Source organism: Neodiprion fabricii, chromosome 5, assembly GCF_021155785.1.
Source record: "Neodiprion fabricii isolate iyNeoFabr1 chromosome 5, iyNeoFabr1.1, whole genome shotgun sequence".
NCBI classification, from domain to species: Eukaryota; Metazoa; Arthropoda; class Insecta; order Hymenoptera; family Diprionidae; genus Neodiprion; species Neodiprion fabricii.
In genome coordinates this window covers 22,141,082-22,157,935 of record NC_060243.1, presented here as the reverse complement: position 1 = coordinate 22,157,935, position 16,854 = coordinate 22,141,082, and the positions used below count along the sequence as shown (strand labels likewise).

Genomic DNA, 16,854 nt, shown 5'->3' with positions numbered 1-16,854 from the left:
GACCTACTGCAGTTAGATATTTTACCTGTATACGATTGCAAGCGTATATATATAGCGAGCTAAAATCTGCGCCAATCCTTGAAGAAAGTTGCAAAATAGACATACCGCGATATAGGTATACATTGTGCGACATGTTCCAAACTTGTACCATTTAGCGATTTGATCATGCAATTGTATGAAATAGGCTATACATTAGAGTGTTGACGAATTTTTTCCGTTTCACCCACCAAATCAACTTCAAAGAATTCAAATATAATTGCCTAATTTTTTCACATTCTTACCTCAATTCTAACACGTGCCACCAAGATGGTGGATTTCCTCATTTAAAATACACGTGTTTCGGACACATCTCAGCTGATATTTTATTGTGAAAGTAATAATGTTCAAATAAAATCCGTAACTGGAAGGTTTTAGCGGGCATTAGTGCTACTAACTGAGAAAAAATCATCATCAAGCAATCTAGACGAAGTGCACACCCTCGAAATCTCATTTTTCTTTTTATTTAAAGGAAGTGCAATTTGTCTAGATTACCTGGTATGATGATGTGAATTTTTCCTCAGATAGTAGCACTAATGCCACTAAAACCTCACAGATACGGATTTCTTTGAACCTGATTACTTTTACAATAAAATATAAGCTAAAAATGTGTCCGAAACACGTGTATTTTAAATGGGGAAATCCACCCTCTTGGTGGCACGTGTTGGAATTGAGGTAAATATCTGAAAAAATTAGGTAATTGCTTTTGAATTATTTGAAGGTAACTTGGGGGGCGAGACCGAAAAAAATCGTAAACGCAGTAAATAAGCAACACTCTAGGGTTTCGTCATTCTGCGGAAAACTGTACATTCCATAAAAAGTAACTTTATTATACGTGAATTGATGAAATAAAAAGTTATGCGATATGTACCGACATTGTAAAATTGGATACATAGGTAATATAGAAAACCTGACCTTATACTTGAAACAGATCGAGAGATATAACAGTCCGTAAAGTATTCATGAGTATCTGGGCAAATTAAATCCACCTGTGTATAAGCAATTGACACTGCCTTCGTCATAAACCTTACAAAATGCAGGTCATAAGAAGTAGCAAAACAATGCCTACACACTGTAGGCGGATTCCCTCGCGTTAATACTGGGCTTCAGTGGACATGGACAAGAAGACCCTATGCAAGAGATACATGCATGTGTAAATACGAAGTAATTCAAGTCGGATCGAATAGCACGTCGAGTGATAAAAGAATAAAGACCAGGAGGATCAGAGGGTATAGCTTTCATAATTTCCTCCATCAAAAATAATCAGGATCCGCTCGGAACGGCGGAACGAGGACCGCGGTAGCCGCCATCCCAGTTTTAAGCGTTCCTTCTGCTATCCCGAGCAGTTGAAAAAGTTGAGAGAAAAACTCGCGATGGAAAAATGGCGACGTATTTGAAACCAACGTCAAAATTGTTTGACCTTCCTTCGCGCGCGTCCGCGGAATTGAATCTTGCCGACTTGATGTGCCCCGTGTGCAGGGGAATCCTGATCGAGCCTGTGACCCTTCCTTGTGCCCACAGCCTCTGCCTGAGGTGCCTCAACGGTACGATACAGCACAACAGCCTAAGCTGTCCCCTCTGCAGAGTCAGAGTAGGTTCCTGGCTAAGGACGGCTACCAAGTCGGACACTCTCGTCAACGGCCAACTATGGACGCTGATCAAGACCAGGTTCTCCAAGGAAATACAAGCTAAACACGACGGCGTTGACACTGACCTCGATTCCGGTAGGTCCTGACTCCACAAACAAACATAACCTCTAAATGATATCTCATTCAAAAATAAGTTGAGTCTTAATTTTCTCACCCTCGGCCAGTCTGCTTGCTCCACAGCTTCGCTCTTGGATCTCATGCATCTCTCCAGCTGTCCTATCTCGCTTCGAATTGTAATGCAAATAAGCAATCTTGTATCGCAACTGACAATAACGCCAACTCCCCCTCCCACTTCCATTTTGTAAACAAACCAGTTTAAAATGTCCATTATTTTTCCTTCATTAGGATTTGGAAGGACAAACAAAATTTTGAGCGCAGCTGGTGAGATTCGGCGGGAATACGAGGCGCAACTCGAACTTGCAGAAGAGGAAAGAAGGCGGCTACGAGAGGCGGAGCGAATTGCGAGCGAGGCGTTGATTCACAAGATACAGGCAGAGGAGCGGCAACATATCACACGGTTGGTCAAGGATCGCGCAGTCGCAAAAGATTTAGCGAAGAGACATACTGGAGACAAAGTCAAGGTGAGGGAGAAACATGCCGACGAGCGAGAAGCCGGATGCGTCAGAGAGATGCAAATCGCCAAGTCGACTGCGACTGAGTTGACCAAGTTGACAGAGCGAGTAGAGTGGAATTCGAATATTGCTCTGATCTCTAAACTGCGCGCGGAAAGGTATGCCTCCGATGCAAAAGCAGGCATGTCCAATTCCCATAAATGCCCTGCAGACAAGTTCCAGTCCCCAAAATGCGACCAGCTCACGAGCCCTACAAGTAAGTCAACCAAACACCAAGTCGCGACCAAGATCAGGTCACTGCCAGCCCAGAGCTATGCGTCCAAGCCCAGCTGCTCGACTTCGAAGATCTATGGCACTCAGAGCAAGGAGGAGCTCCATGTGCCCAGCGACGTCTTAAACAGGAAACCGAAAAGTCTCGGTGTTGAGGTTTGCTTGGCGACTGGCGGGGATGACCAGCGCATTGGAAGTGCAGAGAGTAGCTGCAGCCATGACAGCATAAACATAGAGATACACCATTTCAAACCCATTAAAGCAATGCCGAGGACACCACTAGGAGTAACGCCAGGTAATTTTTAATGCTGGATGTTAAATTATCATCACATGTTATTGAAAAAGAACTGGATAGTAAACAATGCAAGGCTTACAGTTGGAAATCGTTTTCAGATGGTTGCCCAATTGACCCAAAGCTGATCAGAGTTGTCGCCACATTGCAACAAGTACAAAACGCCATTCCCAAACCTCCAGTAGCAATGGAGTTGAAACGATTGTCGACATGGTCCTACAGCGCGTTCAAAGGTAATGTTTTATTCTGTGTCTACCCACATCATTTATACTGTGACACATTCCATCCGAACTATACAATAAATTTAATTTTTCAGGAAAAACGAAGAAAATGTTGAAACTAGAGCATCGTCCAACCACTAGCAATGTTGTGAAAGATGAACCGGAAAGCAGACCATCAACATCACACTGTCCGAACCAACCACAGCCAAATCCGAGCAAATTAGCAAAATCTCAGGTGTCAGAGACAGTCCGCAGGCTGGATTTGTCCACAGAAATTCCATACGATGGTAATAAAAACTATGCAAAAAACATAAACAGGATAATAAACGGTACTAAGGTGAGCAAGAAGTTGATCCTCGATGAGGACGTGGCACTTTCAATGGCACATCAAAAGTACGACAGCCCAGCAAAGTTCAAGCGGAGGAAACGTTGCTCGTCCAGCAATGACCGGGAGGAAACGAATACGGACCAAAAAACGAACAACTCCGGAGACGAGGCGTCAAGTTCAAATTCCTCCAGTAACAATTCTTGGTCTCTCCCGTTGGATGGCCCCAACGAAGCCGTCGAAAATATTGCCGAGAGGATAAAAAAACGGAAGATGTCCCGCGGTGTTAAGAGTAAGCTGCAGAAAACGGAAGCGCCTGAGAAGCAGCGTTGCACGGCTACTGAAAAAAAGAATGCGACCGTACGAAAACCGCTCACAGAGACGACTAAGTCAGCTACGAAGCAAACGACCAACCCGAGACTTGGTGCCCAGCAGAAGAAAGGCAGGTGTACCAGATCCGAGGACGAGGACACCGATTTGCAGGTTGATTCGGAGTCTGCGGTTGAGACGGGTGCGATCTACGGTAGCAGAAAGTCTACAAGAACCTTGACCAGAAGCGGCGGGGAGTTGAAAGGCGAAAAAACTACGACGACGAAATCCCACCAAGAGTCTGAAATGCAATGTTCAGACCTAGAAGAAGAAGCGGAGGAGGAGGAGGATGAAGATGAAGAAGTACAAGAGCAGCGGCGGATAGAGAGGCTGCTCCTGCAGGAGAAAAAGGATTTTGAGCTCGCCCAGAGGCTGCAGGCAAAGTTCGACGAGATGGAGAGGATCTCCGGGCGTACTCGAGGTTCTCGGCGCAGTCGGTTCAACTCGAGGAACATCGAGCAGGTCCTCGCAGTTGACGGCGTCGGCATCAGAGACCGATTCAGCAAGCAGCTGCGCATCCAAGGGAAGGAGACTTCCATGCTGGAAAACGAAAAGCGCCGTGTGACTCGAAGACGGTGTGTCTAATGACGAAGATCACCGCGAGTGACGTTCATTGGCAACTTGAAAAGCGTATTGATTGGCAGGGGAGACGAGAGACCGCGGTACACATACTTCGTCTAATTCCTTGCCATACATACGCACATAGATGTATCGCCGGTGTACCGACAACGGCGTGAATTGATTTTTATTGTGTTAAATAGATTATTACCGTACGCATGTTAGTTGACTATACAAGGTAAAAGATTGAAAATTTTATTGAAGGAAATCGTTCGGCTCACTGGTGGTGTCGCAAAAAAGAAAAAATGGATGTGCGTCATCCGGACAATAGTCGAACGGTAACGAATGAACCTGAACATTATAAGTTGCGGTGAATATTGCCATTCGGCAAGGAAGGTTATACTGTCTTAAGATTCCTGAAAAAAGCAGATGAATACATTTATGATGGCGTATATGTTGGGTTTTCGGATGAACTCCGAAATCTAACAATAAATTTCAACAAAAGTGCAACTTGTACATAAGAGTCCCCTCGACCCTGATGCAATCGCAGCTTGCATACATATTATATGAACACGACACATATGTCTCATTTTCTCTCTAAACACTATATTATTATAGACTTATAGCGTGATAGTTATATTATGCGTAGTGAATGTAATATAAACTGAACGTTGAATAACAAGTAGCACGATGGAGGTGTTGGGATTTTGAAGAGGAAACCGAAAGCCAATGAGAATTCAACGTTACTTTCATTTCAGGCTCAAACCGGTATCTGCGGATTTATCGTGATATACCACCCTTGGGACACCATAAATTCGCACGGTAGTTGTGTTTTACCCTTTTTCCCTAACGCAACGCCTATATAGGAGAAATATGATATATTTTTTCGTAAGAACAGTGTGTAATAATGAGGAGATTTAAGTTGTACATGGAATGGACTTAGAATCGGTCAATTTCTGCGATTATGCGTGTACGTATAATATACGATGTAGGATCATATTGTAATCATGTGGAAGTGGTGAGGTAACGGTTACTACCGTAAACAAACATTTTTTTAAATGAAAAAGGAAAAAAACAATAAATATACGGAATAGCTTCCAGGCAGCATTTTAGGTATGCAAATATAGCAGATAATTATATAGATAATCATCAGCCAATTGTCATCTTGTAAGGATGTGCAAAATAGAATTAATCGATGCAGCCCGTTATCTTCGTCGCTTTCTGCTGTATCGTCGAGGACACGCAAGCTATATATCATGCAAAAGGTGATTCGTAGCCACGCGTTGTATCCGTCGCAGATTCATCCCCTGTGCAACGTACCATACTTTCGTACTACATACCTATGTGAAACAAAAAACGCAGGTAAATCTAACACGAGATGCTTTATTTTCCATCCTAATAAATTTAACTGCGATTGACTTGAAAAAAATCATATCCTCTTTCTTTTCAAATTAATATTATTTCCGAGTATTACAAAGGTGTATATATATATATATATATATATATACGCTCAAACACACATATATGTATGTACGTGTGTCTATAGAGTGGCTCACCGGAAAAAAAAATGATATTCAATATGCATTCCTCATAAAACTGTTATTTATGATGAAAAAAATCTCCTGCAAATTTGAGCTCGATCGGATAACATTTAGAGGTCCTGCTTTCGAGGTTTCGTTTTTACATTGAAATAATACGTAAAAAAAATGCTTACCCGAATTCATTGTCGATTTCGTGTGAAAATATAGACGAAAATGAAAAATATCACGAGACCTTTTTCGTTATAGGTAACAGGATATTTTAGAAACAGAAAATGATAAAAACCTTTATTTATTCTGAATTCAATACAATTATCTTTGATTTTTCACTTTTGTCAGTTTTAAGTTACAGTAATTCTCGAAATATGCAAAATTGAATAACATATCTAGAGACTTTTTTTGTACTAAATATTATTGACTACAAATGTCTCTTGATATTTTTCATATTTGTCTATATTTTCACCCGAAATGGACGGTGAATTTAATTAAGCATTTTTTTCATGTTTTACTTAATACGCTGTAAAAATGAAAACTCGAAAGCTGGACATCGAAATCTTATCCGATCGAGGTCAAATTTTCAGGAGATTTTTTTTCCATCATAAACAACAGTTTTATGACGAATCCGCACTGAAAAAAATCTTTCTTTTATGAACCGCTTTAATATATATATACACACACACACATAATATCGATTCTATCTGTGTATGTAAATATTTTCATCGTCTCTTATAAATATTATCGTGCAAAGACATGTACATGTGTAATGTGCATTAATAAAGTTTATTTTTGTTTTAATGATACATGTGTAACGGGCAGATGCGCTCCAAGCTACTACAAACGTGGGCATTACACGATACGATAGATTCGACACTAGGCTGAAGTATTCGAGTCCTCACACGCCGTCTCCTTCGCGTCAAGACAGCAAATCGGTTCCGGGCTCTTTAGCCCGGTGAACTTCCACTCGTCTTTGCTGCCGCAGGATCTCGCGAAGACGGCAGGTGTCAGGCTGCTCACAAGAGCGCCAAACTTCTCGCAAATCATTGCCGGTGCCTTGTCCTTTGCACCTTGAGCCTGCGTTGCAAATACAATTTATTTCATCAAAACGGTATTTGTCATTTTAATCTTATCCATTTTCCATGGGAACTCAAGCGAAACGAACATTTTTCTAAGTTCCGACGTTATTTGTTTCACTCAAGTATAATGTTTACCAGAGCCACGCAGAGTTGGGAACAGATCTCAGCCCCCTCCTCGTCACAGCTCACGTTGTACTGCAGCGATTGCTCGATTATTGGCGTTTGACTGTTCATCGGAAAGACTGCACAGTTGCATCCACTTTGAGCCGCTTGCGCTTGGCTAAAAATAACATTTGACAAGTTTTCGAAAATTATACGTACATTTAGATACGTGTATGTATCTTGTAAAAAGTACATGGACACGGACTTACACAGCTGATACAACGATGTGAAATATAGTTACGACGAAGATGAGATACTTGGCCATTTTTTGTGACGTTGTAAGGACCTTAGGTTGATAACCAGCCGGTAATATGCGGCCCAAGCGGTCTGATGCAGTCTGGAATAGCGCGATGCCATGATTACCTTATATATCAGCGGTAGCTACCCGGATTAAATTCTGCATTACTGTTTATTTAATGTAACTTGATTCGAGAAAGTGATTCCAGTACATGATATAGCTCAAGTATCACAATGGTTGTTTGATTGTTTGGATTGAAAAACGAACTGTGAAAAGGTGATTCCAGTGCGTGGAATTATCTCGGTATCTTATATTATGTGTGTTACCGGTTTCTGACTGCGGGTGCAGCCTCGTATGCACAACGTTTGAACGAGTAATACGATCAGTTCATTATTTGAATTCTCAATATCAATTCAGCACATTCAAAACTCTGCAGTCAATTCTTATTCTTCTGTTTATGCATTTTAAATCCCCAGCTGGCAAACTTGCGCCTTGCAAAAATCATTCCCTGATAAGGAAGATTAGAGTTGGTTGCGTGGTGCCCAGAATATTTTCCTGAGCGATTCGCTTGGAATATAAAGAAAAATTTGAGTCACAGTCTGTTGGTAGACAAAAACTTACCCAGAAATTGCTAGCAGGTCTTGAGGCTCCTTCAGCTCGATTTAGATCAGTGCCATGTCAACTACAACCCAGGTAGCGTTCTGTCACAAATTCACGTAATAGCCATCACCTGGACGCATTCATGACTCTGCCGGCAGACCACTATGTTTGTCTGTTTCCGCAGTTGTAGGAAGACTTGCATATGTGAGCTTTCGAAAGAAGCTTGCTGCAGATTTGCGACAAATGACATGTTACGCTCTACCGCATAAAAAAATCTCCGATCACTGAGCCACTTCACCATAAACGTTCTGATTAACATGCAATCAGCATTTTCCCACCATTTTTCTACAGCTGTTCACTATAGCGCTGTTTTCACATACATAAACGTGCATCAATCAAGCTTATGTACGAATCTCATCATAGTTTGTGCATTCGTGAGAAAGTAACAAGGAAGAACCGTTGAATCGCCACCTGTATGGAAGAAGTCGAAATATATTTTCTTCTTCCCGATGGCTATTCCCCAATCGAGGATGTGCCAAAAAGTCGAAGTATATCCGTGAGCAGACTCGTGCATGTCTGTCGTTCGGGCTTGCATGATCGGATGCTACAGGAAATACTACGTCGGAACCGCTATAACTGCTTGCAGAAGGCGTTTGTTCGGTTTTACATTTCCTGTGCTGAAATTGTGGTGAACGTCAAAGAATTGTTTTTGTCAATTTTGGAGTTGAATTTAACCGTCCAACACTGCTGCTCAGCTGACAGGACCCAGGTAACATTTCCCGTAGCATCAGAACGTGCATGACTGTAATCGGCAGTGCTGTACGACAGAATTGGGCATAATGGTTGCATGCTGCTGCAGTGTCGGTTAAACCGGTCAAACGACAGGTATGCGTGGGTCCACTCGTTGATACACTTCGACTTTTCACATACAGACTTAAAAATTTCGATCAGCTCGATCATCCCCGTGAGGAGACGCGAAACCGCGTCCACCGCCAACCGCCTCCAACGATCACCGCGTTCACCGCCAACTACCTCCAACAACCACCGCCAACCACCCCCGAACATCTCCTACCACCTCCTACCACCTCCGTCCTCCTCATACACCTCGTCCTTGTCCTCCTTCTCGTGCTCCTTGGTCACCCCCAACCACTTCTGACCACCTCCGCCAACCACCTCCAATTGTCATCTCATGTGCCGTAGTCATATCAAACTAGGAAATGGTGCAAAGAACTTAACGGAGTCGTGAATTTTTTTCAACAGGTACAGGTAGGCGCCGCCAGTAACATGTTATAATGTTGGTGAATCGATTTAGTCGGAAGGTTTCAAAAATGTCCATCAACTGGCCGACATTCGTGTTTTTGTTTTTTGTCGATTATCTCGCTTCGCGTTGGTCGTCCAAAAAAAAGTTCCACGAGGCTAAAGCTAGCAGCTAGAATTAGCAGCCAATTCTTTTTTTGGTACATCGATAGTAAAATGATGTGCGAATTAAAAATAATTCTAGTTTTTACATTTCAGACAAGAAATACGTACTTTATCTTTCCTGCCGATTCCAGACTGAAGCGACTAGGCCCTTCGATGGTCAGCCGTTGCCTAAAGATATATTTTTCAGTTAACGGGTCAGCTAATAACGCTGCCGTTCTGCGACAGTTGGATGATAAAAATTTTTGCTCGTACCTTTCAAATGTGTTAAAATTCACTCGAAGTTTTAAGAAGCTTCGTTCTTTCTCTCCTTATCAAAAAACAAAAAATCGCCGACAATCACCTTTTTAGGTCTTTAAATCAGGACGCTGCGTTAAATACTATCCAACGTAGATACAACGTAGATAGAAAACAGCGTTTCGATTCTATGCCTACGAAAATTAAAGATTGAGAGAGATCCTGAAAAGTTGTTGGAATAATTATGAATATTGATGTTATTAAATACATCGAGCGCGTGTCGAGTAGAATCCCATTTCGAAATGAATAATTCTTCTGTTTTCATATTATAGACGTATTACTGTAGATAATCTAGTTTGTCGCCTGGAAAATTATAAAATTTATCGTATGCATCACGTATTAATCGTAAATGGATCATATATATTAATTAATATCGTACATGGACCGCATATACATACCTATATACTTTTTGGTCTCTGCATCATTATTACATCTGATCTATTATTATTTATGATCTATGTATACATTCTTCTCTCAGGTACCTATACTTTAATTAAATCACTGTTTTGCTACGAATTTTGGAAGAAATTTATTTTCGGTATTAATTTCTTGTATCGCCGACAAGTCGGTAACGTTGTAAGTCGGTAAGTACACACAGGCTAAGTATTGGCTTGGGCTTACCATTGCGAAGACTGTGTTACTTGGAAGGTTAATGCAGCCAGCATTACAAGTGCATGCCTAATATTAATATGAATTTAGCCGACAAACCATCAATGTAATATAATATAATTAATGAAATCATTCGCAGTTCGTCTGTAGATGATTGTAGTGCACTTATAATTGTTTGATAGTGAACCTATGTTTTTAAAAAAATAATAAAAAATTCTACACGTATCTAGCCGACAGTCATACATAAATTTGAATATTTTCAATAAATTCCATCACATATCGATAGAGAATTTTTGGTATTGTAATAATTTATTGTTGGAATTGTTTGATAATCAACACCTTGGTCTGATTTATTAAAATTACAAAATTGCGTTAAAGTTCGAGTTATGACGTCAACATTGGGCGACAGCCACCTTCCGCGTTTTTCATACATAATACGTGTGTGTTTTCCGTTATGCCCTCGCCGTACGTAGGCCGAAAGATTAGAATAAGTTTGGCTATATGATGGAAACACCATCATTGACCAATCAGAGTATTTTTGCTGCTGTAGCATCCTGCTGTTTGCTGCTCGTGAAAAAGCAGCTTTATAATCGGTCTCCCTTATTGTCGGCTAGTTCCGCGTTGTACTGTCGTTTTGACTGTCTTGCGCTAGTAGTCACTTTGCCTGGGTGTTCAATATAACCGTGCAAACGATATAAACAAACGGAATTTAAAATACGTTCGATTTTCAAATATGGATTAACAGTATGGTTATTTTAGTTCCCATTTCAGGAAAATCGACTGTGACCACCTTAATAGGTTAAAAACTTAAAAAAAAAAAAACAAGACCGAAAACTACCAGCGCCACAACGGTGAAGGCACCTACTAGTGGGCAATAGGAGGGCGCGATATTGCCGGGAGTTGCCAGTCCTCCAATATACGTCGGTAGTTCTTACCGATATACGTCGGTTGGTTCTCACTATTCACGGGTTGTTTTGTTCATCATTTTATCGGCCTGTCTAGGCTGTGCGCATTCAGTGGTGTCGCGAGTCAATTGAACATGGCCGAAAACAATGGCAATAGTTACTGACTCGAATTTGTTGTATCCCTTGCACACTTGTCAGTACCGAAGCGGAAGCCTCTAATAAAACCTGAAAGCTAACTCGTTTGTCCGACTGCAAAGAGAGTAATCGTCGCTCCTGTGGGACATCCCCCATCTCGGGCCTCCGCCCCCTCGATCCTTGTTATTGAGTTCTTCACCCCAAATACGCAGGTATGTACATACACCAGATACACTCACGCAAGCATTGCGGCGAGGTTCTCGATTTTCGAATCAATTAAAAAAAGCTGCCGGTTCACAGGGGTGGTCAATTCGCAACCGTCTTTGGCTCTCCTTCCTTTCCGTCAACCTTAAACTTTTTGCGTACCCTAACCGATATCTGTTGTACGCGTTTCTTTCGTCTTCGTCAGAATCATCCAGAATCCACTTTCCTTTGTGGCTCTGTATCAATTTTTTCTGGTTGCTGTTCACCTGGCTCAAGTTCCTACCCTCGCTGCATTGATAATCTAACCCCCCAGCTTCACTAATGCCAACAAAGTCTCCTGCTTTGCTTCCTGTGTTATACTCGGTTTGTTGTATTTCGCTTAACCATAATCCGACGAGATAGAGTGTAAATTATCAGAGTTTACTGTTTTTATTTCAGCGGATTCTTTCCGTACATTATGCACAGCGACTACCCATCGACAGGCGCTGTCCCCATGATGCGAAATTGAATAAAAAAAGGTCGTAACTGCTTGATCGAGCCAAGGTGAGAGATGTGGCTCTGATAAGCAAGGTCAAAATAGGTGCTGCGAGGAATGTGTATATGTTGTTAATTTCAATGAGTCCTGGACATTGCTCCAGATCCTTATGCTCGTTGTCCAACATTTCAGGTGGCTGATATTATGGCAACTGCTATTCAAAAGAATGGCATGAAACACCTGACGAACGGAGCACTAAATCACGTCGACAATGTCAGCAGTCTGGAAAGGGCAGGAATGCACCCGGACAGCAAGGATGTTATGCTCGCCGAGGAACAGGAACAGCCTGAGATACAGGGGGACATGGAAGTTCGCGAGACTGAGGCTGCTGAAATGGAGGCCCCCGAGATAGACATTGTGATAAACAACGTAGTGTGCAGTTTCAGCGTCAGATGCCACCTTAATCTGCGCAAGATCGCGCTTGAAGGATCAAACGTCGAGTACCGGAGAGAAAATGGGGTAGCTGCTCTTCTCGAAAATAATTTTACTATGATTATTCTTATTGATAGATCAAGACATTCTAAAAACTTTTGACCAACTTGTTACACAGATGATAACCATGAAACTGCGCCGGCCTTATACGACTGCATCAATATGGTCATCAGGCAAAGTGACATGCACAGGAGCAACAAGCGAGGACCAAGCAAAGATCGCAGCCCGACGTTTTGCCCGCTCCCTGCAGAAGCTTGACTTCAAAGTCCGCTTCAACAACTTCCGGGTAGTCAATGTCCTGGGGACCTGCTGTATGCCATTCGCCATAAAGATCACATCATTCTCTGTCCGGCACAAGGATATTGCGGAGTAAGTTTGACGATATTTGAGGCTCACAATCAGAAGCTTGTACAATCCCCGATCTTCTGTATATATAGTCCTAACATTTGCATACCTTCTTCAATCTTTCCGCAACAGTTACGAGCCAGAGATTCATCCTGGAGTTACATACAAACTGAAGGAGCCAAAGGCCACTCTCAAGATATTCTCAACGGGAAGCGTTACTGTGACTGGTTTGTACTTAAGTATAAACAATAGTAACAGTAAGATTGGTTGCGTTCAATTTAGGGATATCTCGACATATAGTATGTTCAAAAAAAGCTTGGACTATTGATAAAATTAGTTACGTGATGGGTAACTCTGCCTTTATCATTCTAAAAAACTTTTTACTTGTATCTCAGCAATCACCTTATTACAGCTCCAAGCGTAGCGGCAGTACAGGCAGCGATCGAACACATCTTTCCACTAGTCTACGAGTTTCGCAAGGAACGAACCCCGGAGGACCAGCTCGCCCTGCAAATCAAGAAGCGGGGCCTGGCGGGAAACAAGCGGACAGGCAATTGCACCGGTGCCTTTCCGCCGGAGGTAGTGCCGGTGCCGGATGATGACGCGATGGGCTCAGATGACGAAGGCGACGCCAGCGACGTAAGCTGGAACTGATCTGCCTTTGTCGCCTGAGAGTGCTAGCTCGCGTTTCTCAGAGACAACACAAATATGATGTGCTATTTTAATGTGTGTCGGACAATCGCGCCAGAGCGGAGCAGTAGCCGTGGCAAAGTGGCAAGACCGTGGTGTGCATAATTTATGTTGTTTTGAGCCAATGCGTGACTGACGAAAAAGAGAAAGAGAGTGGGTGGTTTGGAAGGGAAAGAGAAGTAGAGAAATAGAGACAGAGAGGAGAGAAGAGAGTTGGGAATGCGCGTACGATATCGCGATGCTTGACTCATGGCTCCTGCAATTCTTAAGGGTAAAGGAGTGCAAGGTAAAAGCTCAGATGACTAGTCGAGTGTGTTGTATTCGAATTAAGTTCTTTCAATCAATTTACTCGATAATCATACGATCCAAGGGGCTGCATTGGTGCTTGCTGACTTAGCTGGCCATAAATGAAACTGTGGTGTTTCGTCTTACGACGCCCAGTCAATGCAAATGCCAAGAAAATTTGTGACGCTCCCCCATGCGTATTATTATAGTTTTTATTTTTTTTTTTTTTTGGTTTCCTGTAATAATCTACCGTGCCAAAGATGGATGTTCAAAATTGGAGGCAAAGTTATTGTTTTTGTGTAGAACATTACTTGTACAGCTGAAGATTTTGTTCATTATAAGAATAAGTTTTCTCATTATCCATACGTCCTCGCTTTTTTTCGTAATTACAAACAGTGATCAGTCGATTGCAATTGTTTAGCAAAAAGTATGGAAGCCTATAGTTTCTTTTGTAAAATTGTAATTCCAACTGGCACTCGCTACCTTTGCTTGTAATGATACGTCGTTGCACCGGCTCACGGGCATAGAAAAACTACCAAAATTTAAATCTGGTGTCAGGTCCGCGTGGCCCGGCTCGATTCATACGCAGTTATCACTCAAATACAACTTGCAAACGTGCAAAAATTAATATAATATCGAGCCTTCGATAAATATTACAGACTTCTTCAACGACCCATGATATTAGAAAGATTCGGTAGAAAGGTAGTAAGCGAAAAAGTCAGGGAGCGAGGGAGGATTCAGTGAGTCTTTCGCCAATTCCTGGTGAACCATACAGCGACGCAAATAGGTATTTTTGCATGTTTGCCTACACGAAACCCAACGATCTTCCAGATCCCGATATACGGTCGAAAATTTCAGGAGAAATGATTATTCAACTATCAAACAATTAAGGAAAATGCTATAATCCTTTATTGATTATGTGTCTAACAGAATCTCAACGTCGAGGTTTAGAAAAAAAAAGCGGAAACGGAAACACAATGCGACCTTATTACATTAATTCGAACGATTTAGCCCAGAGAGAATTCATTCTGAGTAAACCATTGTCTACATTTCATGAATACACAATTGTACCCTAATATTCGGTCTTTGGCCGTTAGTAAGGGTTAACCAGCCTCATAGGCGTCAACAGAGATTTCTCTAACGATATTTACGCAGTTAATAAATACACATAAATACTCGTGCGAAACTGTTTATTATTGTCGAGTCTGTCCCGCGAACTAGATCTTTTTCTCCTCTCTAATTCGTTATGAAATAATTTTTTTCAAATGAATCAGTAGAGAGAGAATAGCGTTCGCAGTGAATATTCTTCCCTTTTAACGAATATTATATCCATCCGTGTATGTTCCGCAATATCGCCACCACTTCTCTTCCCTGTTAATTCGTGTACTTTTTAAAACTATATTTGTTTCATCTCTTTCGTTGAAATCGGTAGAAATTCAGGCCAGGATGACCTCCACCAATTCACTTTCATCCCGACCTGAAACACTAACCGTAAAATGCGAGAAAATTGTCAGAGTAGGGGGGAAGAAACGGTGCCGTAATCCAGGGCAATATCTCATATCCGACTATTTAAAAGGTATAAATATTAGTAGTTATACTGGGTGCGCCGAATTTCAAATGTACCCCGCGACGCGTATCACGATATTATAATGCTATAAGAAACATTTAAATGGGGTATCGCGTTATCATCCCCCCTCCGCCCATGTGTCATTGTAGCTAGTTGTAATTACTTGAATGAATATCATCCTCGCACACGCATATATATATATATACACACATATAGGTATATATGTATTTATACACACATATATATATATGTATTTGCGTGCGCGAGTGTATCATTATATGTATGTATGTATATGTACACAGTGAACGTCGAAAATAAAGCAATTTTGTTATATGTGCGAGCCTTAGCGGTGCATTAATTAGATTCCTGTGTATAAAATATGTACTATGTATAAAAAATAGCATCGTAATAAAATCATTGACAATTGATCCGGGGAGGAACAAAAACACAATTATATCTGAAAATTGAATATTATTATCGATATACTGAATATGGTATAGCATAAAGAGTAGATCTTAAATATAAATGTGTAATGTAAAGAGAAGAGAAATGGCACCTGATGATTCTCTGAGCGTAACGTTATACATACATACATACGATTATTGTACCTAGCAACTTATTATGTAGGTATGTGACGATTTTTAAGCGAGTTTTGAAATTAACCGAGCCGCCGTACGTAAAACTGCATTATCAGAAGCGTGGATTGAATAGTAATAATCGATGATTCGGTGAGATCTCTCTAATAAAAATAATATTAATAATAATTAAAACGACATAAATAATAGTTAAAAGGTAAAATAAAAGATGTACACAAGACTGTTGAGTGAGATGTAATGATAAATTAATAAAATGTAAACGGAGATAAAAAAAAATTTTTTGCGTAAAGACGAAAGACAAAAATGAAAAAAAAATGAAGTATGCTATAATTAATTGATTACTCTTTATAGTCATTATCGTCATCGTCGTCGACATCGGCATCGTCATCGCGCGTTTAATTAGTGATATGGTATCAATAATGTTAAAAATACGTCTATCAAATACCCTATTTGCGTACAAAATTGAACAATAAAGACGCATAAGTATATATCTGTGTATTTATAATGTACCTATCATGTATACGGATGCATACGACTGTGACGGGACGCCTGGCAGGCGTACCGACACCTAGAGTTCGGTGCGTGCCCCCAAATATTATGCTTGGTGGTGACAAGCCCAAACCTCACTACCCACTCGATAACCCCACCACACACCGGTAATTCAACCAAATCGCACGATTTACCGTACCCCTTCTTCAGGGGGCGCGACCAATCTCTATCCCCGAAAACGGCGAAACTAGACAGTAAGAGTATAAAAGACGAGCGCAAACGTGGATCTAGCTATCTATCATCTATTGAGCCACACGCCCAGGTAGATCTACGAACGATTCAACGCAAGGACCCATCCGTGGTTACATTCACGGAGCATCCCACGTATACGAGGAGCCGGATATCGACGGACCCACGATCAGGAGACGTGGAGTTGTCCTTCC

At 41.4% G+C, this 16,854-nt stretch overlaps 3 protein-coding genes across 5 annotated transcripts; 2 read left to right on the top strand and 1 right to left on the bottom strand.

The window, feature by feature from the left end:
- Positions 1-1,367: 1,367 nt before the first annotated feature.
- On the top strand, positions 1,368-5,899 carry LOC124182546. The gene is made up of 4 exons (XM_046569975.1): positions 1,368-1,760; positions 2,031-2,822; positions 2,921-3,052; positions 3,136-5,899. Exons 1-4 carry the CDS (start codon positions 1,418-1,420, stop codon positions 4,317-4,319), a joined length of 2,451 nt encoding a protein of 816 aa, XP_046425931.1. The 5' UTR covers positions 1,368-1,417; the 3' UTR covers positions 4,320-5,899.
- A 342-nt stretch (positions 5,900-6,241) lies between these two features.
- On the bottom strand, positions 6,242-7,993 carry LOC124182547. Its single transcript, XM_046569976.1, has 4 exons — positions 7,925-7,993; positions 7,275-7,402; positions 7,039-7,183; positions 6,242-6,901 (listed from the first exon to the last, which is right to left on the bottom strand). Exons 2-4 carry the CDS (start codon positions 7,328-7,330, stop codon positions 6,701-6,703), a joined length of 402 nt encoding a protein of 133 aa, XP_046425932.1. The 5' UTR covers positions 7,331-7,402; positions 7,925-7,993; the 3' UTR covers positions 6,242-6,700.
- A 3,203-nt stretch (positions 7,994-11,196) lies between these two features.
- Positions 11,197-16,410, top strand: LOC124184044 (TATA box-binding protein-like 1). Of its 3 annotated transcripts, none has more exons than XM_046573381.1 (6): positions 11,197-11,480; positions 11,911-12,052; positions 12,140-12,466; positions 12,558-12,808; positions 12,917-13,011; positions 13,197-16,410. In XM_046573381.1, the coding sequence occupies exons 3-6, from the start codon at positions 12,152-12,154 to the stop codon at positions 13,436-13,438; spliced, it is 903 nt and encodes a 300-aa protein (XP_046429337.1). In that variant the 5' UTR covers positions 11,197-11,480; positions 11,911-12,052; positions 12,140-12,151; the 3' UTR covers positions 13,439-16,410. The 3 variants fall into 3 exon arrangements, with proteins under 3 accessions (XP_046429337.1, XP_046429336.1, XP_046429335.1); XM_046573380.1 differs by having other exon boundaries at positions 11,911-12,062; XM_046573379.1 differs by having other exon boundaries at positions 11,199-11,480; positions 11,911-12,015.
- The last annotated feature ends 444 nt before the right edge of the window (positions 16,411-16,854 follow it).

Bases quoted from the DNA above. Each gene is read 5' to 3' on its own strand.
- LOC124182546 (XM_046569975.1), top strand. From the start codon at position 1,418: ATGGCGACGTATTTGAAACCAACGTCAAAATTGTTTGACCTTCCTTCG. The intron at 1,761-2,030 runs GTAGGTCCTGAC...TTCCTTCATTAG, and splicing joins TGACACTGACCTCGATTCCG to GATTTGGAAGGACAAACAAA. The intron at 2,823-2,920 runs GTAATTTTTAAT...AATCGTTTTCAG, and splicing joins ACCACTAGGAGTAACGCCAG to ATGGTTGCCCAATTGACCCA.
- LOC124184044 (XM_046573381.1), top strand. From the start codon at position 12,152: ATGGCAACTGCTATTCAAAAGAATGGCATGAAACACCTGACGAACGGA. The intron at 12,467-12,557 runs GTAGCTGCTCTT...CTTGTTACACAG, and splicing joins AGTACCGGAGAGAAAATGGG to ATGATAACCATGAAACTGCG. The intron at 12,809-12,916 runs GTAAGTTTGACG...TTTCCGCAACAG, and splicing joins CGGCACAAGGATATTGCGGA to TTACGAGCCAGAGATTCATC.
- LOC124182547 (XM_046569976.1), bottom strand. From the start codon at position 7,330: ATGGCCAAGTATCTCATCTTCGTCGTAACTATATTTCACATCGTTGTA. The intron at 7,184-7,274 runs GTAAGTCCGTGT...TGTTATTTTTAG, and splicing joins CACATCGTTGTATCAGCTGT to CCAAGCGCAAGCGGCTCAAA. The intron at 6,902-7,038 runs GTAAACATTATA...TTTGCAACGCAG, and splicing joins CCCAACTCTGCGTGGCTCTG to GCTCAAGGTGCAAAGGACAA.